General features: G+C 44.7%; 1 protein-coding gene across 2 annotated transcripts in view; it reads left to right on the forward strand.

Annotated features, from left to right (window-relative positions):
• ITGA8 (integrin subunit alpha 8) overlaps positions 1-19,329 on the forward strand; it is a 191,623-nt gene that overhangs the window by 150,796 nt on the left and 21,498 nt on the right. For both annotated transcript variants that reach the window (XM_075587420.1, XM_075587421.1), the window contains one exon: positions 223-324. In XM_075587420.1, coding sequence (XP_075443535.1) covers positions 223-324 — 102 coding nt within the window. The remainder of the gene's footprint in view (positions 1-222; positions 325-19,329) is intronic.

A 19,329-nucleotide genomic window follows, 5' to 3' on the forward strand; every position in this document is an offset into this window, starting at 1 on the left:
CTCTAATTTAAGGGCATAAAAGGGCAATGTGTCTCCAAATTCGTGATTGCTGTCCTGCCAGCTTAAGTTGGGGAATTCCCTAGCAATATTGCATAGTCCCATTGCATAGTTCATGGCATTTCCAAAATTGATCCTTACTGTTATATCCTCACTGTAGCAGAACATTTAAATTGTAAGTTATTACTACACTCCATAAAAAACTTTTTTATTTAATTTTTTTAGAGAACAAATGACCACTATTCACTTACCGCCAATGTCTCGTTTGAAGTGAAGAAGATGCCATATACGGTTCAGCCAGCAAAACTCCCTGCAGCAAGTATAACAGTAAGTACAACAGCATTACACAATGTTACACTTAACGTACTACACATGCGTTACCAGGAATGTTTGCAAAAAACAGCAAATAAAATGGCAGATTTCTTTCTCTGAAACTCACTTGGGACAGTTTACCTCACTTCCCCATAAATTGCATGCAGGAGTAACATTACTCATAAGCACACAAGCATCTCTTTATTTATGTATTTATTTATAAAAAATTTTTTACCAGGAAGTAATACATTGAGAGTTACCTCTCATTTTCAAGTATGTCCTGGACATGTCTCCTTTACTCCACCTACTATTTATGTCCCTCCCTCTCATTCTCCCCCTCCCTCCCACTCTTCCCTCTCCCTCACACGCACTCTCTCACCTTCCATTCTCCCTCCTTCTCATTCTTCTCCCACCCACTCATTCTCCCCCCTCCCTCTCATTCTTCTGCCTCCTCCCTCCCACACTCCCACTCACTCTCTCCCATCTCATCCCATTTCCCTCCCTCGCAGTCTCCCCTTCTCTCCCACTCATTCTATCCCCTCCCATTCTCCCCACCTCCCATTCCCCTCTCCCTCCCTTCCTCTCATTTTCCTTCCCTCTCATTCCAACCCTCCCTTTCATTTTCATTCTCTTTCCATCACCCCATCCCCAACCCCCATCCCCCCCCCCCACACAGGACAGCCACAGAAGTCACACACGCACAAAACAAATACACACAGGACAACCACAGAAAACACACACACCTCTCTTCGGTCCATGCTGTTTCCTCCTCTGCTTGGCCCAACCCCCAGGCTCCTGACACCTCCTCTTGATTGGCTGCTGCTGGGTAATGCAACCATTCAGGATGGAGGAAACTGCCAGCCCCCTTGCAACTGCACTGCTCTCTCCCTACTCTGGGAGATCGGGGAAATACCCCACCGGTTAGGAAACTGCACTAGGGAAACTAGGCAGCTTCCATCCCCCAAATTCCAAACCTAGCACCCACCCTCAATACAATGGGCAAAAAAAAAAAGAAACCAAGTATTAAACATAAAATAAAAAAAACACTGCCTAACAAATAATAAAACACACTATCTACCCCAGTTGGCTACCCTAGTGGCTAGTGAAGTAATCAAAGAGTTAAACACTACCACCCCTATCACCCAGAGGCAGCCTAAACACCCATCCTGGGGCAACTACTCCCCATCCTCCCGTGTCCAGCCCCCCAAACAAACCTACCCTCTCCCACTAGACTAATGGTCAATAGCCCTATTAGTCAAATGTGGCTAATAAGTAAAAATACATTACAGGCATACCCCGCATTAACGTACGCAATGGGACCGGAGCATGTATGTAAAGGGAAAATGTACTTAAAGTGAAGCACTACCTTTTTCCCCACTTATCGATGCATGTACTGCAATCGTCATATATGTGTTTAACTGATGTAAATAACGCATTTGTAACAGGCTCTATAGTGTCCCCGCTTGCGCACAGCTTCGGTACAGGTAGGGAGCCGATATTGCTGTTCAGGATGTGCTGACAGGCGCATGCGTGAGCTGCTGTTTGCCTATTGGGCGATATGTCCTTACTCGCGAGTATACTTAAAGCGAGTGTACTTAAACCGGGATATGCCTGTAAACAAAACAATCACATTGAAAACATTGCCTTCTACAAGCTGAAGAGGCCACATCTGGTGACTGAAGATAGAAGAGGATAAAGAAGAGGTCAGCTTTAAAGAAAAGAACAAAGAAAATAAATACTAATCCAAGACTCTTCTACAGTACAAGCAATTGAGGATTGAGGGCTTTATGGCAAGTCAAGGATCAAATGTCATCGAGTCAGGATGGCTATGGATTACAAATAGGCCATTGGATCTGGATTTATTTTATATTTTGGGATTTTTTGGCCATCAAGCTTCGATTTCTTTTTTAAGGGTTTTCTTTGGATTTGTTTAAAAGCCATTGGGCTTTAGTTTTTTTTTTTTTTTCTTAATGTTTGGGCATTATTTTTTTTTTAATGCTTTTGAATGGCCAAAAGGCCTAATAGCCACATTTGGCCAATAGGGCTATTGCCCACTAGTCTAGTGGGGGAGGATGGTAGGTCTGTTGGGGTAGGGAGGGAAAGTGATGGGGAGTAGTTGACCCAGGGTGGTTGGTTAGGCTGCACTGAGGGTAGAGGTGGTAAGGTTTAACCCTTTGGATACCATAGTGGTTAGTTAGCTACTAAGGTAACCAAGTGACCATTGAGACGGCCTAGGTAGCCACAGTGACAATAAATATCTTTATGGTTGAAGTTTTCTACTATGTTTTTTTAAATACATGTCTTTTATGTTTTTTAATGGCCAAAGTCATGATTAGCCACGTTAGGCTAATATGGCTGTCACGATAATGCCATTAAAATATTCAGTATTTTAGTAATATAGTACACAGAGGGTTAAAGCCAATTAGAATTAAAATGACATTTTTAAAGTTCCTGTTCTTCCTCTGGCTCATAGATGTCGAATCTGGCCCATATTAATTGACCAACTTGCTTGGGTAATAAAACCATCAGAGAATGATATGTTTATATTATTACTGATATTGGAACTGCTGTTCCTTTTTTCCCTATGTTTATATTAGTCTTGTCTTGTGACAGTACCCAGAACTACCAAATGCCTTTGGTGTCATCTTCAAGGGGCCATGCATTCCTGAAATCCCCTCCTTTGAGAAGTAGAGAAGGCAATTAATGATTCATTCCCAGGTCTTTGCTAAAAATAAAGGTATTTGATATGATTCACAAAAATCACGAATACAGCTTTGTGATGTGAAATCAGGCTGAATAAACAATATCAAACATGCCCCAATTTTAAGGGTGCAAAGGCCAGATTTTTATTTGCCCCTCAAAATTAGAAGTAGCCCTGGCAAGACTGATTTCTATTCCAGCGGTGCGCAAAGTGGGGGGAGCGCTAGATTTTTTAGAGGGGGCGCGGGCAGTTGCAGAGGTCCCGATCTCTTCCCCAAGGCATTTAAATTAAATGCCGGAGGAACGCGCAAGGCCTCTGCAACGACACGTGATTCAGAGGCTTGGTGTCACGCGTTGGCATGACAACGCGGCGTCAAATGATGCCGCCGGTCACGTGACGTTACACGACCCATATGATGCCACGCGAGGTAAGGTGGGGGCGCCCTAACTGAGGAGAGCAGGAAGGGGGGGCGCCACAAATAAAGTTTGCGCGTCCCTGTTCTATACATCCGATGAATTCACCCACATGCAATGATGTGGGTCACATTGTTCTCGGAGGTACTGAAAGAAAATTTGGGGTTATTTTTATACTCTGAGATATTCTGTGTTTAAAACTAATTTTGCCATCATAACTCCCACTCATCCACCTCCTGTGACATTTAGGGACACACCCACAAAACGTGTTATAAATTGGTAACCACAGGCCTCAAAGGGGTTATTGTTATTTCTACCATATGTTTCTGTAATAATAGTTATTACGGAAGCCGGTGATAGAAATATTGTGAAAGCAATCATAATGCAGTAATTAACGCATTATTAATGGTTTCCTTAATTCCCGCATCGCAACTTTGGCAAAATATTGTACCCAGTGAATCATTACCACAATGTTGATGTATACATCTTAAAATTTTGGTAATACCTAAACCTAGTGTAACCCTTCTATGGTACCCCACCCGACATGAGATTGGGGGGTACATTCCTTCTGGTCACTCTGAGTGGTCTTGGTGCTGTGACCTGTTGGTAAACAGGAGGGCTGAGTGCTCCGCGGTGTTGTTTGGGGAGCCCAGGACAGGGACAGGAGGTGTGGTGTGGGACAGGTTACCTTGTTCTCTCAGGGTGCACAGTGCCTCCAGCCAGCAGGGATCCTGTGGGGTCTCCAGAGGAGAGACCCCCACTGACACTCCATTCTTCATACACAGGAACAGGGACACACACAGCAGCCTCTTTTCTCTTGGTTCATTATTCAGCATGGATGTGCAGACAGCATACAGCATGATATCACAGGCATGGTGTAATCTCTGCCTCTCTGCTCATGGCAGCTTGCACGCCCCCCTCCTTACCCAGGTGGGGCAAGAGGGGGAGACCTCTTCTTAGCTTCTTATCTCTCTCAGCTCTCTCTCTAGACTCACTGATCACTCACTGAATTTGGGAATCTGTCTCAATTTGAATATCCTCAGGGAGTGTCTCTAGCTTTGAATCATTACAACTCAAAGCTGGATACCGATTGGCTCACACACATCAGGGGGTGTTCCAACCCATATCCACCCTTTGGATTAACACATTCAAAGGTTGCTTAGGCCCGCCCCTGAATATTGCTACATACTCAGAGCTGAAATGCAAAACAGACCAACTGGAGGAATTAACCTTTCCACTGCCTGTTCTAACAGGACTGACAGAGGAAAGGCCCAGAAGAATACATAGCTGCCGAAGGCCAGGCTATATACTCCCTCTGGTAAAACTCCAACCGTCCCGGCTTGGACTACAGTAGGTAGAACCCTTACCATACTGTGCAACACCTGTGAATTTACATGAGCTGAAATGCATTACCTCCTATACATTCCAGCATAACATAACGGCATACACTGCATTACACAGATACATTGCAATACAGGACTGAATAGAACCATTTCTATTACTACAGCAGTAAGTGCCAGATGGGCCTGGGGGTCAAGGGTCGCACCTTGGGACTGGTGATGGATGGGGAATGCGGAGCAGAAGGGGCAGATGACTCAGGGACTGGGGCCTCCGGTGACAAGGGGCCAGCACCAAAGTCTCAAGGGGTATGTTGTGGGAACTCTCCCTGGGAGGAGCAATGGCACTGTCCTGGATCAAGTTCATTTTGCCCCTCCCTCTGCTCTCATGGCAGCGGGCTTCAGCCAGTGCCTGGGCCTGAAGGGCCTCCCGGGACTTCTTCCGCTCCCTGCATGTCAGGAGGAAAGGATCAACCGGAAGGGTAGTACTCACCGAAGCGGCCTGGATCTCTCTGGAGCTCACCCAGCCAGGCGACTCGGTGGCCATCTTAGCTCCCATTGGTGGAGTAGCAACGGTAGTCGATGCAGTCATCAGGGGTGGTGCCGGCCGGCACTTCTCCTGCTGACGCCGCAGATACAGCTCCGCAGCTTTCTGGGCTTGATCCCAGCGGGGATCTGTAGACAGAAAGAGCAGCTCACCGCCATCTATAGCAGCAGGGTGGATCCCAGCAGCATCGGGTACGGTGGAGGTAATGGTAGAGACCTCAATGATGTCATCAGCCTCTGTACTGTGACAGGCTTCTCAGCACACAAGCCCATTGTCTCATAATGGAGCAAGCAAGGCAGACACAACCACCAGGGTTTGAAGTGGAAGTGCACCTGGCTCCTCACTTCCTGTTGCTCCGTGGAACACACTTAGCTCCTCCCCCTGGTAGATAGGATAGTCCAATCCAGAACAAGCAAAGGGGGAGGGGTTTGAACAGTTCCCACACTTTCTTGCAAGCTGAAGATCAGCACAAGGTTGCAAAATGCAGAAATCCTTGCAGAACAGCACATGGCTTCCCTGGTAAGGCGGGAAATGCCATTTTGAGCACAAAGAGAGTCCATGCGGCACCCAGAGGAGCTGGAGCCACCATTTTGAGAGCACAAAATACATGACATCCCTGTAGGAGCAGGAAACGCCAGATTGAACATAGTCCAGCACAGTGGGGTCTCCGTTTGCATTCAGGAGCCACAAATACATTTCTGTCCCTGAAATCTTTGAGTATCACGCACCCTGGGGTAGCATCAAGGAATGCCTCGCACAGGGACGGCAGTAACTCTTACTTCTGGGTGCACAGGGACCTAGACATTTCCCATGTAGTCCCTGCCCCCTTACCTCTCTCTTCGTTGTGGGTGCAGAATGCTCATCACTCTTCCCTGGTATTGCCTCAGGTCAGCCGCCCCAACTGCAGTGCCATTAAGGGACCGCCAGCTCCCTGGTGAATCATCAGGGACCTGTCTCCCTTTTCTTCTTAGATGGGGTGCACAGGGGTCATAGGCATTATCCCCAGAGTCCCCTGTCCCCCTCACTCTCCGCTGTGGGTACAGGAGGGTGGCCACACTTCCCTGGGGACGCCTCAGGTCAGTCGCCCCTGCTGCAGTGCCATTAATAGGCAGCCAGGAACCGGCCCCTATTTTCTTCTTGGTAATGTAGATGGGTGCACAGAGGTCCCTATACAATCTTAGAACAACCTCTGTCCCCTTGAAGGCATGTAAAGACGTACGCTCCCTGGTGCATAGCCACCAGGAATAGTCCCACAGCAAGGTCTTCTTCATTAGGGTAACCCCCTCCCTGGGGGAGCTTCAAGGAGGGGTTCCCTCCCGCAGAGTCTGTGGCTGCTGTTCTGTGCTGCATACAAAGTCTTTGAAACTGCTGCATGGTCCTCTGTCATTGAAAACCTGTCCCGTTGAAAAACCTATCCTGTTGGAAAAACCTGTCCTGTCCTGGGGAGCAGTCCTCCTCTCAGCAGCGCCTCCAAATGTAACCCTTCTATGGTACCCCACCCAACATGAGATTGGGGGTACACTCCTTCTGGTCACTCTGACTGGTCTTGGTGCTGTGACCTGCTGGTAAACATGAGGGCTGAGTGCTCTGCGGTGTTGTGGGGGGAGCCCAGGACAGGGACAGGAGGTGTGGTGTGGGACAGGTTACCTTGTTCTCTCAGGGTGCACAGTGCCTCCAGCCAGCAGTGATCCCCTGGGGTCTCCAGAGGAGAGACCCCCACTGACACTCCATTCTCCATACACAGGAACAGGGACACACACAGCAGCCTCTTTTCTCTTTGTTCTTTATTCAGCATGGATGTGCAGACAGCATACAGCATGATATCACAGGCATGGTGTAATCTCTGCCTCTCTGCTCATGGCAGCTTGAATTCCCCCCCTCCTTACCCAGATGGGGCAAGAGGGGGAGACCTCTTCTTAGCTTCTTATCTCTCTCAGCTCTCTCTAGACTCACTGATCACTCCCTGAATTTGGGAATCTGTCTCAATTTGAATATCCTCAGGGAGTGTCTCTAGCTTTGAATCATTACAACTCAAAGCTGGATACCGATTGGCTCACACACATCAGGGGGTGTTCCAACCCATATCCACCCTTTGGATTAACACATTCAAATGTTGCTTAGGTCTGCCCCTGAATATTACTACATACTCAGAGCTGAAATGCAAAACAGACCAACTGGCGGAATTAACCTTTCCACTGCCTGTTCTAACAGGACTGACAGAGGAAAGGCCCAGAAGAATACATAGCTGCCGAAGGCCAGGCTATACTAGCATTACTCACATCCAGACTAGAGATGACTAACCTGTCTGAATCCGAACCACAGATTTCTGTGGCTAGTCTTTCTCTTTACCTAAATCTGATCTGCACACCAAAATGCATCCGGTGGAATTTCCATCTTGAATCTGAGTTCGGACTATTAAAAATTGGAGGAGCAAGAGCAGGAGAGATGCATGTGCTGAAAAAGGAGCACATCTGAGATATCTTGGGAGATATGCTAAGTCTATTTAGTATATTAAATGAGTCATATCCAACACTTTCAAAAAGGATTTAGAGTACATAAGAACTATATTGAGTTGACAAGACTGGAATTGTGTATTGGTGTCAGATCCAAGAGGACTAGAATTCACAACCATTGCTTTTCTAGGCAGCAGCTCTAACAGTGTGAGCAAAACCAGCTGATGGCTAGCAGTGTACCACTGTTAGCCAAATAGCTGGCTATACCTCCACGGGATATCTATTTTGTGGATTGTAACCTTGAGAGGAATAGTATGTACTGAGGGCTATGAGTTACTGAGTTACTGAGGCCAGGTGAGATTACATAAAACACATGTTTTCTGACACACAAGTAAAAACAAGGTGAAGCACAGCAAATAAAGCAGATGCAGAGAGAAAGTAATATAACAAAGTGACCTTGTGACTTTAGTTAGTATTTCTAATCTTGTAAAGGATAAAAAGAGTGGGCCATGTTTACTAAGCAGTGTTCTGTGCTGGAATACAGTACATTCTATTCAAATAAATGGACTGTAAGGTGTCTTCCCGCGCCAGAAGGTGTGTCATGCCAGATGACTGCTTATTAGATATGCTTCTCTATTACAGATGAGGGTAAAGTGCTTTGTACAGGTATGAGCACTCAGTGAGAAGTAGAGCTAAATTCCCCCTTTCTCCTGGATTTTAAGAATCCCCGAACTTGGATTGAAGGCAGAATTACGACGGATTGGATCCAATGACGGATCCCAAAGTATCCACTCTGCGTTTTTTTTTACTAGCAGTAAAAATCTCTCTGCCTTCTTTAGATAAATCCAGGAAAATCTGCGGCTGAAAGGAACTGGTCAATCTGTGTCGGATTCGAATTCTGACAGAAAATCCTCCCATCTCTAATCCAGACCCTGAAGTAGGAATCCAGACCCTGAAGTAGGAATCCAAACCCTGAAGTAGGGCCTGGATGTGTGTAACACCACAGTTAGGTATCGTTGAACAAACATAGTGTTATTTCCGTTGTTATATCCCTCTCCTTTTCAACTTGAGTTAGAGATCTATTTCAGGGTCTGGATCGGAGTAATGTTAAGACATACTTAATGCCACATTATCTTCCAACTGTTACCCTCCTTACCCATGTATCTGGTGGACCTTGGTTGAGGGACAAACTCTTCTCAGGAATCAGTATCCCTTTACTGTGGATAGAATTCTTCCTCTATACGTAACAGATCGGGACTTTACTGAGGACCGGTCTGTGGGGGTACACTCTATCTTCAGGGCTCTGTATCCCGTGACTCTGTGCACTGTCTACCTTGTCCATACCTATTGGATCAGGGCTTCACTAGGGACTCTCTGGTGGACCCGATCCAACTATTCTCCATTGTTTCTATTCTGAGAAGTCCCTGCTGAGCACTTGGCTACTCCTTTTATGATCAGAGAACAATCTCTGTTCATTACTATGGGCTCTATCTATAAAGGGCACATTCCTAACTTGAAAACAATTAAGGTGACACAACATCCTTACTACACATAACTATACACTGAAACATATTTACATAACTTGCAGTGAGGCCCTCTCCAACTGCTATTCACTTGGAACCTGATTCTTGAACACTGGGGCCCTATATATATCCTCCCATCTCCCCATGGTGACATCACTGGTCCCAAGAGCTACTGGGTAGTGGCTATCCTTTCTGCAAGCCAAATGATGGGGAGGGAAGTAATGGTGTGCCCACACAGTTAATCCTCTAGGGTTCTTACCCCCTTAACTACTAGATGTCCCTAGCAAGGAGGCTACACAACGTTACTGGAAGATAATGCAAAAGTTATGCTACAATAACTTTACATTAAGGCTATTGTATGCTAATGAAATGTAGGGAGGACATTGTTTTAGAATATAGTTAGCATTGAATATACACATTAACCTCATTGAAAATAACATCCATTCCTGTTTTAGGTAACAGAGCTTTGTGGGTCTAGTCCCTAGTAGCTACAGCTCTAATCAGCTCTCAGCTGCAATATCGGGCAAGAATAGGGCCGGCTTGATGGCAATGCCATCGGTGTCTCTTCACCGAGCTCTGCGGTTACAGAGGCTCTGCGCTCTTCCCCACAACAATAAAGCTGATTGCCGGAGGAGAGTGCGGGGCCTCTGTAGCTGTCTCTTACCTGTCAGACAGCACCTCCTTCTGCAGCATCTCGTTGTCATGGTGTTACGCTGTCACATGGTGGCACGTAAAAACCCCTGCACCACCGAGCCCCGCAAAAGTCACAGCCGGCCATGGGCAAGATATATTGTGGCCTAATGGGGAACACAGAGCTTTTTCAGCAACATTTATCTTCGTGGTATAACAATTACAGTGAGATTATAAAATGACTGCCTATTTGTTCTTTTCTTACTTCGTTTTTTGCTCATAAACTGCACCGAGTTTTAAAATGTTGAAGTAAAATACTTAGCCGATGAATGATTATAATAATAGTAATAATGATTAAAGATGTAATTATGGGAAATAATTGTTAGCAAAGCACGAAACTTGGGTTTATAGTAATTAATATTTGTGACAACTGTTTACAGTATTTAAGCAGCTCTGAGACCTTTAGCAGAGACATTTATAATTAATGAAAAGCTCTGTGTAAAAGATCCTCAGAAATGACAGTTGGCATGTGCAGAGTTTTACCACAAATGCAAATATTTTGAAAACCCTGTTTATAATATGAAGCTCCGTTGTAGCCCTGGGTTATTTACTCCTGTATTTTTTTGCCTATGCTCTAAAGTGCAGCCTGAGTATTTATCCTGAAAAATAAAAGAGCTGAGTTGCTCTAATATGAGTCACAGTATCATCACAGTTTCTGAGAGGAGTGGCTCAGTGAGTAAAGACACTGACTGGCACTGAGTGTGAAGCAGGGGGACCTTGTCCATTTCCTTGTGACCATGGGCAAGTCAATTTATCTCCCTGTGCCACAGGCACCAAAAACATAGCTTGTAAGCTCTACGGGCAGGGACCTTTGCCTGCAAAATGTCTCTGTAAAACTAGCAGCGCTATACAAGAACATGCCATTTTTATTATTGTTATTAGTACCCAATTATGTAATTCCTTAATTTCCTACTTAATATCCTCTTTCCCCCGTTGTTATTTTAAAATACAAAGCATCCAGTCACCCCAAAAAACATAGTAAGAAAATATTGCACTTTTAAAAAACAACTTTATTTTATTGAGTTTTTTTGTTTTGTTTTGAGGTGCAGAAAGGAAAAAGGGGGAGCAACTCAAAGAAGTTACAAACAGATAAGGTTATCATATACAGTTAGGTCCGGAAATAATTGGACACTGATACAAGTTTTGTTATTTCAGCTGTGTACCAAAATTAATTCAAGTTACAGTTAAATAATGACTATGGGCTTAAAGTACAGTCTATCAGCTTTAATTTGAGGGTATTCACATCCAAATTGGAGGAAGGGTTTAGGAATTACATCTCTTTAATATGTAGCCCCCTCTTTTTCAAGGGACCAAAAGTAATTGGACAATTGACTCAAAAGCTGTTTCATGGATAGGTGTGGGCTATTCCTTCGTTATTTCATAATCAATTAAGCAGGTAAAAGTTCTGGAGATGATTCCAGGTGTGGCATTCGCATTTGGAAGCTGTTGCTGTGAACCCACAACATGCGGTCAATGGAGCTCTCAATGCAAGTGAAACAGGGCATCCTTAGGCTGCAAAAAAAGAAAGAAAATCCATCAGAGAGATAGCAGGAACATTAGGAGGGGCCAAATCAACAGTTTGGTACATTCTGAGAAAAAAAGAACACACTGGTGAGCACTGCAACACAAAAAGGCCTGGACTTCCACGGAAGACAACAGTGGTAGAGGATCGTAGGATCCCTTCCATGGTAAAGAAAAAACCCTTCGCAGCATCCAGCCAAGTGAAGAACATTCTCCATGAGGTAGGCATATCATTATCCAAGTCTACCATAAAGAGAAGACTTCACGAGAGCAAATACAGAGGGTTCACCACAAGGTGCAAACCCTTCATAAGTCTCAAGAATAGAAAGGCCAGATTAGACTTTGCCAAACAATATCTAAAAAAGCCAGCCCAGTTCTGGAACAGCATTCTTTGGACAGATGATGTACCAGAATGATGGGAAGAAAAAAGTATGGAGAAGGCTTGGAACAGCTCATGATCCAAAGCATACCACATCATCTGTAAAACACGCTGGAGGCAGTGTGATGGCATGGCTTACAATGGGACTGGGTCACTAGTGTCTATTGATGATGTGACAGAAGACAGAATCAGCCAGATGAATTCTGAAGTGTATAGGGATATATTGTCTGCTCAGATTCAGCCAAATTCAGCGAAGTTGATTGGACGACGCTTCACTTTACAGATGGACAATGACCCAAAACATATTGCGAAAGCAAGCCAGGAATTTTTTAAGGCAAAGAAGTGGAATATTCTGCAATGGCCGAGTCAATCACCTGATCTCAACCCGATCGAGCATGTATTTCACTTGCTGAAGACAAAACTTAAGGCAGAAAGACCCATGAACAAACAACAACTGAAGACAGCTGCAGTAAAGGCCTGGCAAAGCATCACAAAGGAGGATGTTTGGTGATGTCCATGCGTTCCAGACTTCAAGCAGTCATTGCCTGCAAAGGATTCTCGACAAAGTATTAAAAATGAACATTTTATTTATGATTGTGTTAATTTGTCCAATTACATTTGAGCCCCTGAAATAAGGGGACTGTGTATGAAAATGGTTGCAATTCCTAAACGTTTCATACAATATTTTTGTTTAACCCCTTGAATTAAAGCTGAAAGTCTGCACTTCTATTGCATCTCAGTTGTTTCATTTCAAATCCATTGTGGTGGCGTACATAGACAAAAGTATGAAAATTGTGTCAGTGTCCAATTATTTCTGGACCTAACTGTACATATGTAGCACGACTTGCTGTCCCTAGCACTGCAGATAAACAAGTGAATGTCTGTGTTGCTGGGGACAGTGTCGGCTGTTTATGTTATATATGTAACATTCCACGCCATAATAAAACAAACAATAGTTACAAAGACCATAGAGATAAAAGTATCAATTTAAGGCCCATATTTTGGCAGCAGTGCTGTGCCATAAAGCCGCGTCCATGGTGTGAGAGTGCGCGCTGCCGTGCGTGTGACATAACGCGTGCCTTTACCAGCAGAGATCTGTGGCCTGGGTAGACGCGACAGGGGGTGTGGCTGTGACATCACAGAGCTGGTTCGCCCTCATTGGGCAAACCGCTCACGTGACCTGGCCGTCGAGGGAGAAAACTAATTTATTTGTTTCCACGCACATCGCGAGTGCCGGTGCTTCTGGTCATGCGCTCTAAAGACAGCCTCATCAAGGCACATCAAACAATGGGCACGGCCTAAGACACCTAGCTTTGGAATATGCCTTCTTGCTCTAGTAAATATGGGCCTTTATATATATATATATATATATATATATCTTTCTTTTTACCTTCATGCAGCTAAATTGAAAACTGTACAAAAACTTATATAAATATGCATGTGTGAATCAATAATAACATTCGCGCTGCTGGGGATCGATGCTTCACAACGGGACCCCCGCAGCCTTAATCTTTCGTGCCGCCACCATCACGGCCGTGTGACCGCGAGTGGCCGCAGCACCGAAGATGTTAAGTCTTGCTACATCTGTACCTCCCAAATCTCTTAAACCAGTCACTCCCCATCCTGAGGGTGGAAGGTGCCAGGGTAATTATAACAAAAATATTGTCTTGTTAAAGTCTACTCCTCCTTCCCTCAAAACCCAGGGGTTACGCATTTTAACAAATGTACTATTTCTATCATTCAGAAATGCAGTTATTTTTTTCCTACTGTACAGTATGATCTGACAATTTTTACTATTCACAGCATTCAGATATGGAGTCGTATTTTACAAGTCGCTACAATGCAGCACCTGGTCACTGAAAGCCTATGAGTGATTAACTTCTTTCTGCTGGTGCGATGTTTTCTATTGGGCGATTGACTAAAACTGACCATGGGTCCATTGCAAATGAGATGTTGAGAATGCGATTAATTAAAGAGTATATCAACTTCCATAGTGCAGCTACAATAAGGCATGTCCACCAAGTGTGTAAAATGTGCCTATGTTTCCTCATCCTCTGTAATTTAAGGGAGTGTTGTGTTTGTTGATTTGGTGTAATTTCTCAGGGGTTATATACAATCTATGCAGCATTTTATAGCTGTTTTTTTTTCTTCCATTACTGTGTTGATGGATACCTTCTTGATGGCTTCCCAAATATCTGTCCACAACCACTGATCAAAAGTCTCACCCGGGTCCTCCTCCTATGCCTTAATGATACACCACCTCCTCTCTGTTCCCTGGTATCAGACCTCTGTACAGTAATGCAATGAGGCCCTTACCTCTAGGATCATTTCTGCAAACATATTGGAAAAGAGTGCTCTTTGAGACATACTGTACTGTGCGTGGCGATCGAGTCCGGAGTTATGAAATGCCCGATTTGAATATATCTCAAATGTTCTGAATTGGGGATTTGATACTTTAGTGTAAGCTCCTCCAAGGTCCTTGCCCTATCATGTTCTAGGAAGTCTCTTATTCATTGAATACCTTGCTTATCCCAACTTCCAAAGGATTTCTTATCCAGCCCAGGCGGGAAGTAGGAATTTGAAAGAAATTGAGTCAAATTTGAGTTGACTGAAATCAAACCTGATTTCAATATTGTACATTTTAACCAGGTTATTGTATGGTCACAACCAAAAATAATTGAGAAATGTAGGGTATACACAAATATTTCTTGAAAGAAAATCCTTAAAATGTACAGTACTCCTAGCAAGTTGAAGCAGCAGTCCTGCATCCTCCTTTTTTTGTTTGTTTGGTATATGCAGCATGTGGATAGCTTTAATGAGAAATAAGCTGCCGACCGATACGTTCTCCTGTGATCAATCAGTGAATATCCTGCTCTTGGGGCTACCGAAATGGCTGACTTCTGACTCTGTGCTGCAGTCTGTGAAATGCTGCACCTGCAATGTAACATTATATTACTAAGTGTAACACATTATTGTTACAGCTTTCAGCTTGGCAATAGACAGTGCTGCTGGAAACACTGCAGCAGATCTATTTGTAATACTTTGTTGCCAAAGGGCAAAGGTGTGTGTGAGCCTGTTGCAAAAGAAGAAGTGAATGTGACTTTTTAAATAGTTGCTGTATCAACCAATGTGCATTCAAAAAGCATTAAAAATGGCATTAGGATTTCTAAATAAAGGCAGTTGTTATTATCCAATACTACAGAACTGATTTATATTAATATAAATATATAAATATATATATTGTGTCACAGAGCAGATGGCACACAAATACAAATGAAGACAGGTGCTAGTCCCATATGAATAAGTATAATCAAAGGCTCCTTACCAGGCAGACCAAAGAGTCCAGAGAATCCAAAGTACACGCAGCAAGGAAGAGACAGCACACTTGGTATCAAAGAAAAAATTGTATTGAATTGTATTGAATAGCCGGCCGGAAGCCCTACACGTCCCCTAGCAACGGCGAGTCCAGCCGCAACCTGCTCCTTACCTCCCACCACCAGCATCCATTTCCTCCCCCCCCCATGCCCCCACACCTACCGGCCCTCCGTGGCATAGCCCACGCGGCCCTCCGAGTCCCAGCCTGCTCCTCACTCAACCCACTGAGTGAAGTGAGAGTGTGTGCAGTGGTGCAGTGAGAGTGTGTGCAGTGAGAGTGTGTGCAGTGAGAGTGTGTGCAGTGGTGCAGTGAGAGTGTGTGCAGTGAGAGTGTGTGCAGTGAGAGTGTGTGCAGTGGTGCAGTGAGAGTGTGTGCAGTGAGTGTGTGCAGTGAGAGTGTGTGCAGTGTGTGCAGTGTAGAGGGTGTGCAGTGTAGAGTGTGTAGAGGGTGTGCAGTGTAGAGTGTGTGCAGTGAGAGTGTGTGCAGTGAGAGTGTGTGCAGTGAGAGTGTGTGCAGTGAGTGCTGGGAGTGTGTGCAGTGAGAGTGTGCAGTGTGTGCAGTGTGTGCAGTGTGTGCAGTGAGAGTGTGCAGTGTGTGCAGTGTGTGCAGTGTGTGCAGTGTGTGCAGTGTGTGCAGTGTGTGCAGTGTGTGCAGTGTGTGCAGTGTGTGCAGTGTGTGCAGTGTGTGCAGTGTGTGCAGTGTGTGCAGTGTACAAAAAAAATTAACAATTCTTTTTTTTTTTTTTTTAAACGGGAGCCACGTGAAAATCGCGTTATAACGGGGTTCAGCTGTTGTATTAGATAATAACAACTGCCTTTATTTACAAATCCTAATGCCATTTTTAATGCACCAATCATATATATATATATATATATATATATATATATTATATATACATATATATATATATATATACATATATATATATATATATATATAAATAAATATATATATATACACATCCCAAATCATATATATATATATATATATATATATATATATATATATATATATATATATATATATATAGAAGATTTGGGATGTGTTGCTGCTGTTGAACAGGTCAAGAAGGTCCTTAGTGAAGATCCATAACCTTTCAGGCAACTAACTCCCCTTTGTGACAATGCAGAACTGTATGGTGCATTCACAATGCTATTCAGTACAGTGCAAATTAATTCATTGATCTTTTTCAGGCAAATTGGAATTTCTGATATCAGAGTTTAATGAAAAAGCCCCATAATCCATTAAAATTAGACCTTTTTTAATGAAAGCACCTAATTTTCACAGGTTTTGGTCTTTGAACATTGACATCTCTGCAACAGAGAACTATTTATTTAGCAATAGAAAGCAGATATCAAACGTTAGAACTCCTTTAGCCAAATTATGACTGGAACAGATTCTTAGTGGAACAGACTTTAAGCAATACAAAGACAGTCTTTCATGAGAATAAACTAAATAAACACATTAGAAAGTAGGTGCTTTATTTTCTAAAAACTGTGCATGATCAAAGATGTATTTCAAAATGTATTAACCCCTTACCTGCCAGAGGGGCAAGCACCACATTGTAAAGAGGCAGTGAAAGGGTTATAATGTGATGTTTTTTTCCAGAGGTAACAGCGTTATTTCCCCCACGCCCCGCCCCCCCTTTTTTTCATGGCACGGTGAATGTTTTTATTCAGCCCATGCAGAGAGATTCAAAAGCCTCAGACTTACTATTAAACCGAAGCTATCTCCCTGCTTCCCTGTTGCAGGCTTTCCATAATATTACCATACTGTATGTTTCAGAGCCGAATATCTGGCTCTGGCCGTCTGTGCCACACATTTTTCAACAAGTGACAGCCTGAACATAAAAGACTACACACATCTTTTACCATGCAAATCAGGGCACTATTTAAAGCCTTCATATAATGTATCTTTTGTATATTGTGTCAGCTCAATAATCATTCTGTCACTTCATCCGAATTGGCATCCTTATCTAAATAAAACAGGAGTGCCCAGCGCAACATACAAAGTGACACAACATATAGTTGACACAACATACACTTCAGTGCTAATCTGCTCATGAGTAAGGGTCATTTAGTTAAACCCTTTGGCCAAAGCTTTAAAAGCCTGCAGCCAACATCAGGGCATAAGCACTTTGCAGGTCCTAACACTACTTGGTAAAATTCTCATGTACCTCTCTTTTTTTGCTGGAGGGTGAAAGATCATACTGCTCAAATTTGCTTTTGTACGTTTATTTGTTTCCTCGCACATCGAGAGTGCCGGTGCTTCTGGTCATGCGCTCTAAAGACAGCCTCATAGAGGCACATCAAACAATGGGCACGGCCTAAGACACCTAGCTTTGAAAGATGCCTTCTTGCCCTAGTAAATATGGGCCTATATATCTTTCTTTTTACATTCATGCAGCTAAATTGAAAACTGTACAAAAACGTATATAAATATGCGTGTGTGAATCAATAATAACATGAGCATGCAACACAGAACATGTTTTTGTTTTCAATACTGCATATTTCAAACATTTAGAGATTAATGCATTAAAGTGCTATAGTAATAATTACTCATTAACAGCCACTCAGGTCAACAGCTGAGGCTGCCTACAAGGGTGCTTAGCCACCCTCTTAAGGAGTACTGTCTCAGTCCCACTACCGCGTGCTCCACACCGTGTCCATGTATGATACTATATGGTATAGGCTCAGTCTTGTAACCACTCGCTCAGTGTTCCTACAAAGAGTTTAGCCTAATGCGGGATCAGTGCCTGATGACCGGTGTTGGTGCACTTGATGATATAGTACCTGCCGAGCACTCCAGTGCTCGGATCTGCAACTGCTTCACAAAGGATCCGTCGAGTTCCGGCCCGACATCCAGGATCCACCGTCCGGGAAGACCCCACCAAGATGGCCTCTGCAGCCGCAACGAAGAGCAGCGCCCAACCTTCTGCACGGGTACGCAGCGTCAATGGAGTCCCTATCTTACTCTGTGAACTAACGTGACACTCGCTATACTATAGGCCGTCCCTACAGCACAGCAACCTTGGATGGCTTTAGGGGAAACTCCTAGGGGCCTACAGGGTAGCCTATCCTATGCAGGTGGGTCACTGACCCCCTGCACCCACACTACCTCTCCCGTATCCACCCGGGTCCCCTCTGGCTAACTTCTCCCTAACCTCTGCAGCAAACACACTGCACACACACGTAACCTGCAGCAACCCACTGCACTGCACACACACACTGTGCCTACTTGTCAGCGTTCACAGCACTACCAGCCGTGACACTGACAAGACTGCACCCTCACACACCTAAGGGCAGAGTCCCTAACCTAGGGGCCGTCCCTCAGTACCTACCCCCTACCCTGGTGGGGATTGGGGCCTGCCTGGGATCTGGGGAACTACCTTACCTGGTGTAGGAGCCACTTGCTCCTTACACCCAGCCTCCCCCTTCCTGCTTCCAGCTCCAACTAACAAAACGTGGTCCCCGCAACATTGTAGCCTTCCTCCACAGGAGAAGCTGCAAAACCCTATTTGCTGGCTGGCTGCACGTGATGTGGGTGAAAGGGCAATCCCCAGAGGCTGCTGGGAATTGTAGTCCACTCAGGACCTCTTTAGCATTGGAACCGCGTGCGCTACCCTTACTGCGCCTGCGTGACCAATGCGCACGCTCGCCCAACCTGTCATGGCGGCCCCCGCTAGCCGTGTACGCCGCAGAGACTCCGGGGACGCGGAGCGCTCCCTGCTCCAGCCCCCACCTTTGCGTTGTGCCGGCGGGTCCGTCGCTGCCTCCGGCGGCACCCGCGATCGCTCGGCACGCTACAGAGGGGGTCTCTTGAGCTGAAATAAGACCGGGGCTACACTTATCTAGGGTTTTTTTGGCGGACATTGCTGCCTTAACCCTTACACTGACCGTATGATGTTCCAGGTACATCTTAGACACATGCTCTCTTTCCAATGGGTGGTCGGACCACCTCTACGTCCGTTTCATAACTCCGGAGGCGATCACGTGACTTTGTAGGCCAGAGGTCTGGTTGCACTCTGCATATCTGAAAGCTGCAGTTCAAGCTGCCGTTTTAAAAGAAATATATATATAT

This window comes from Ascaphus truei, chromosome 2 (assembly GCF_040206685.1).
Source record: "Ascaphus truei isolate aAscTru1 chromosome 2, aAscTru1.hap1, whole genome shotgun sequence".
Classification (NCBI taxonomy): Eukaryota; Metazoa; Chordata; class Amphibia; order Anura; family Ascaphidae; genus Ascaphus; species Ascaphus truei.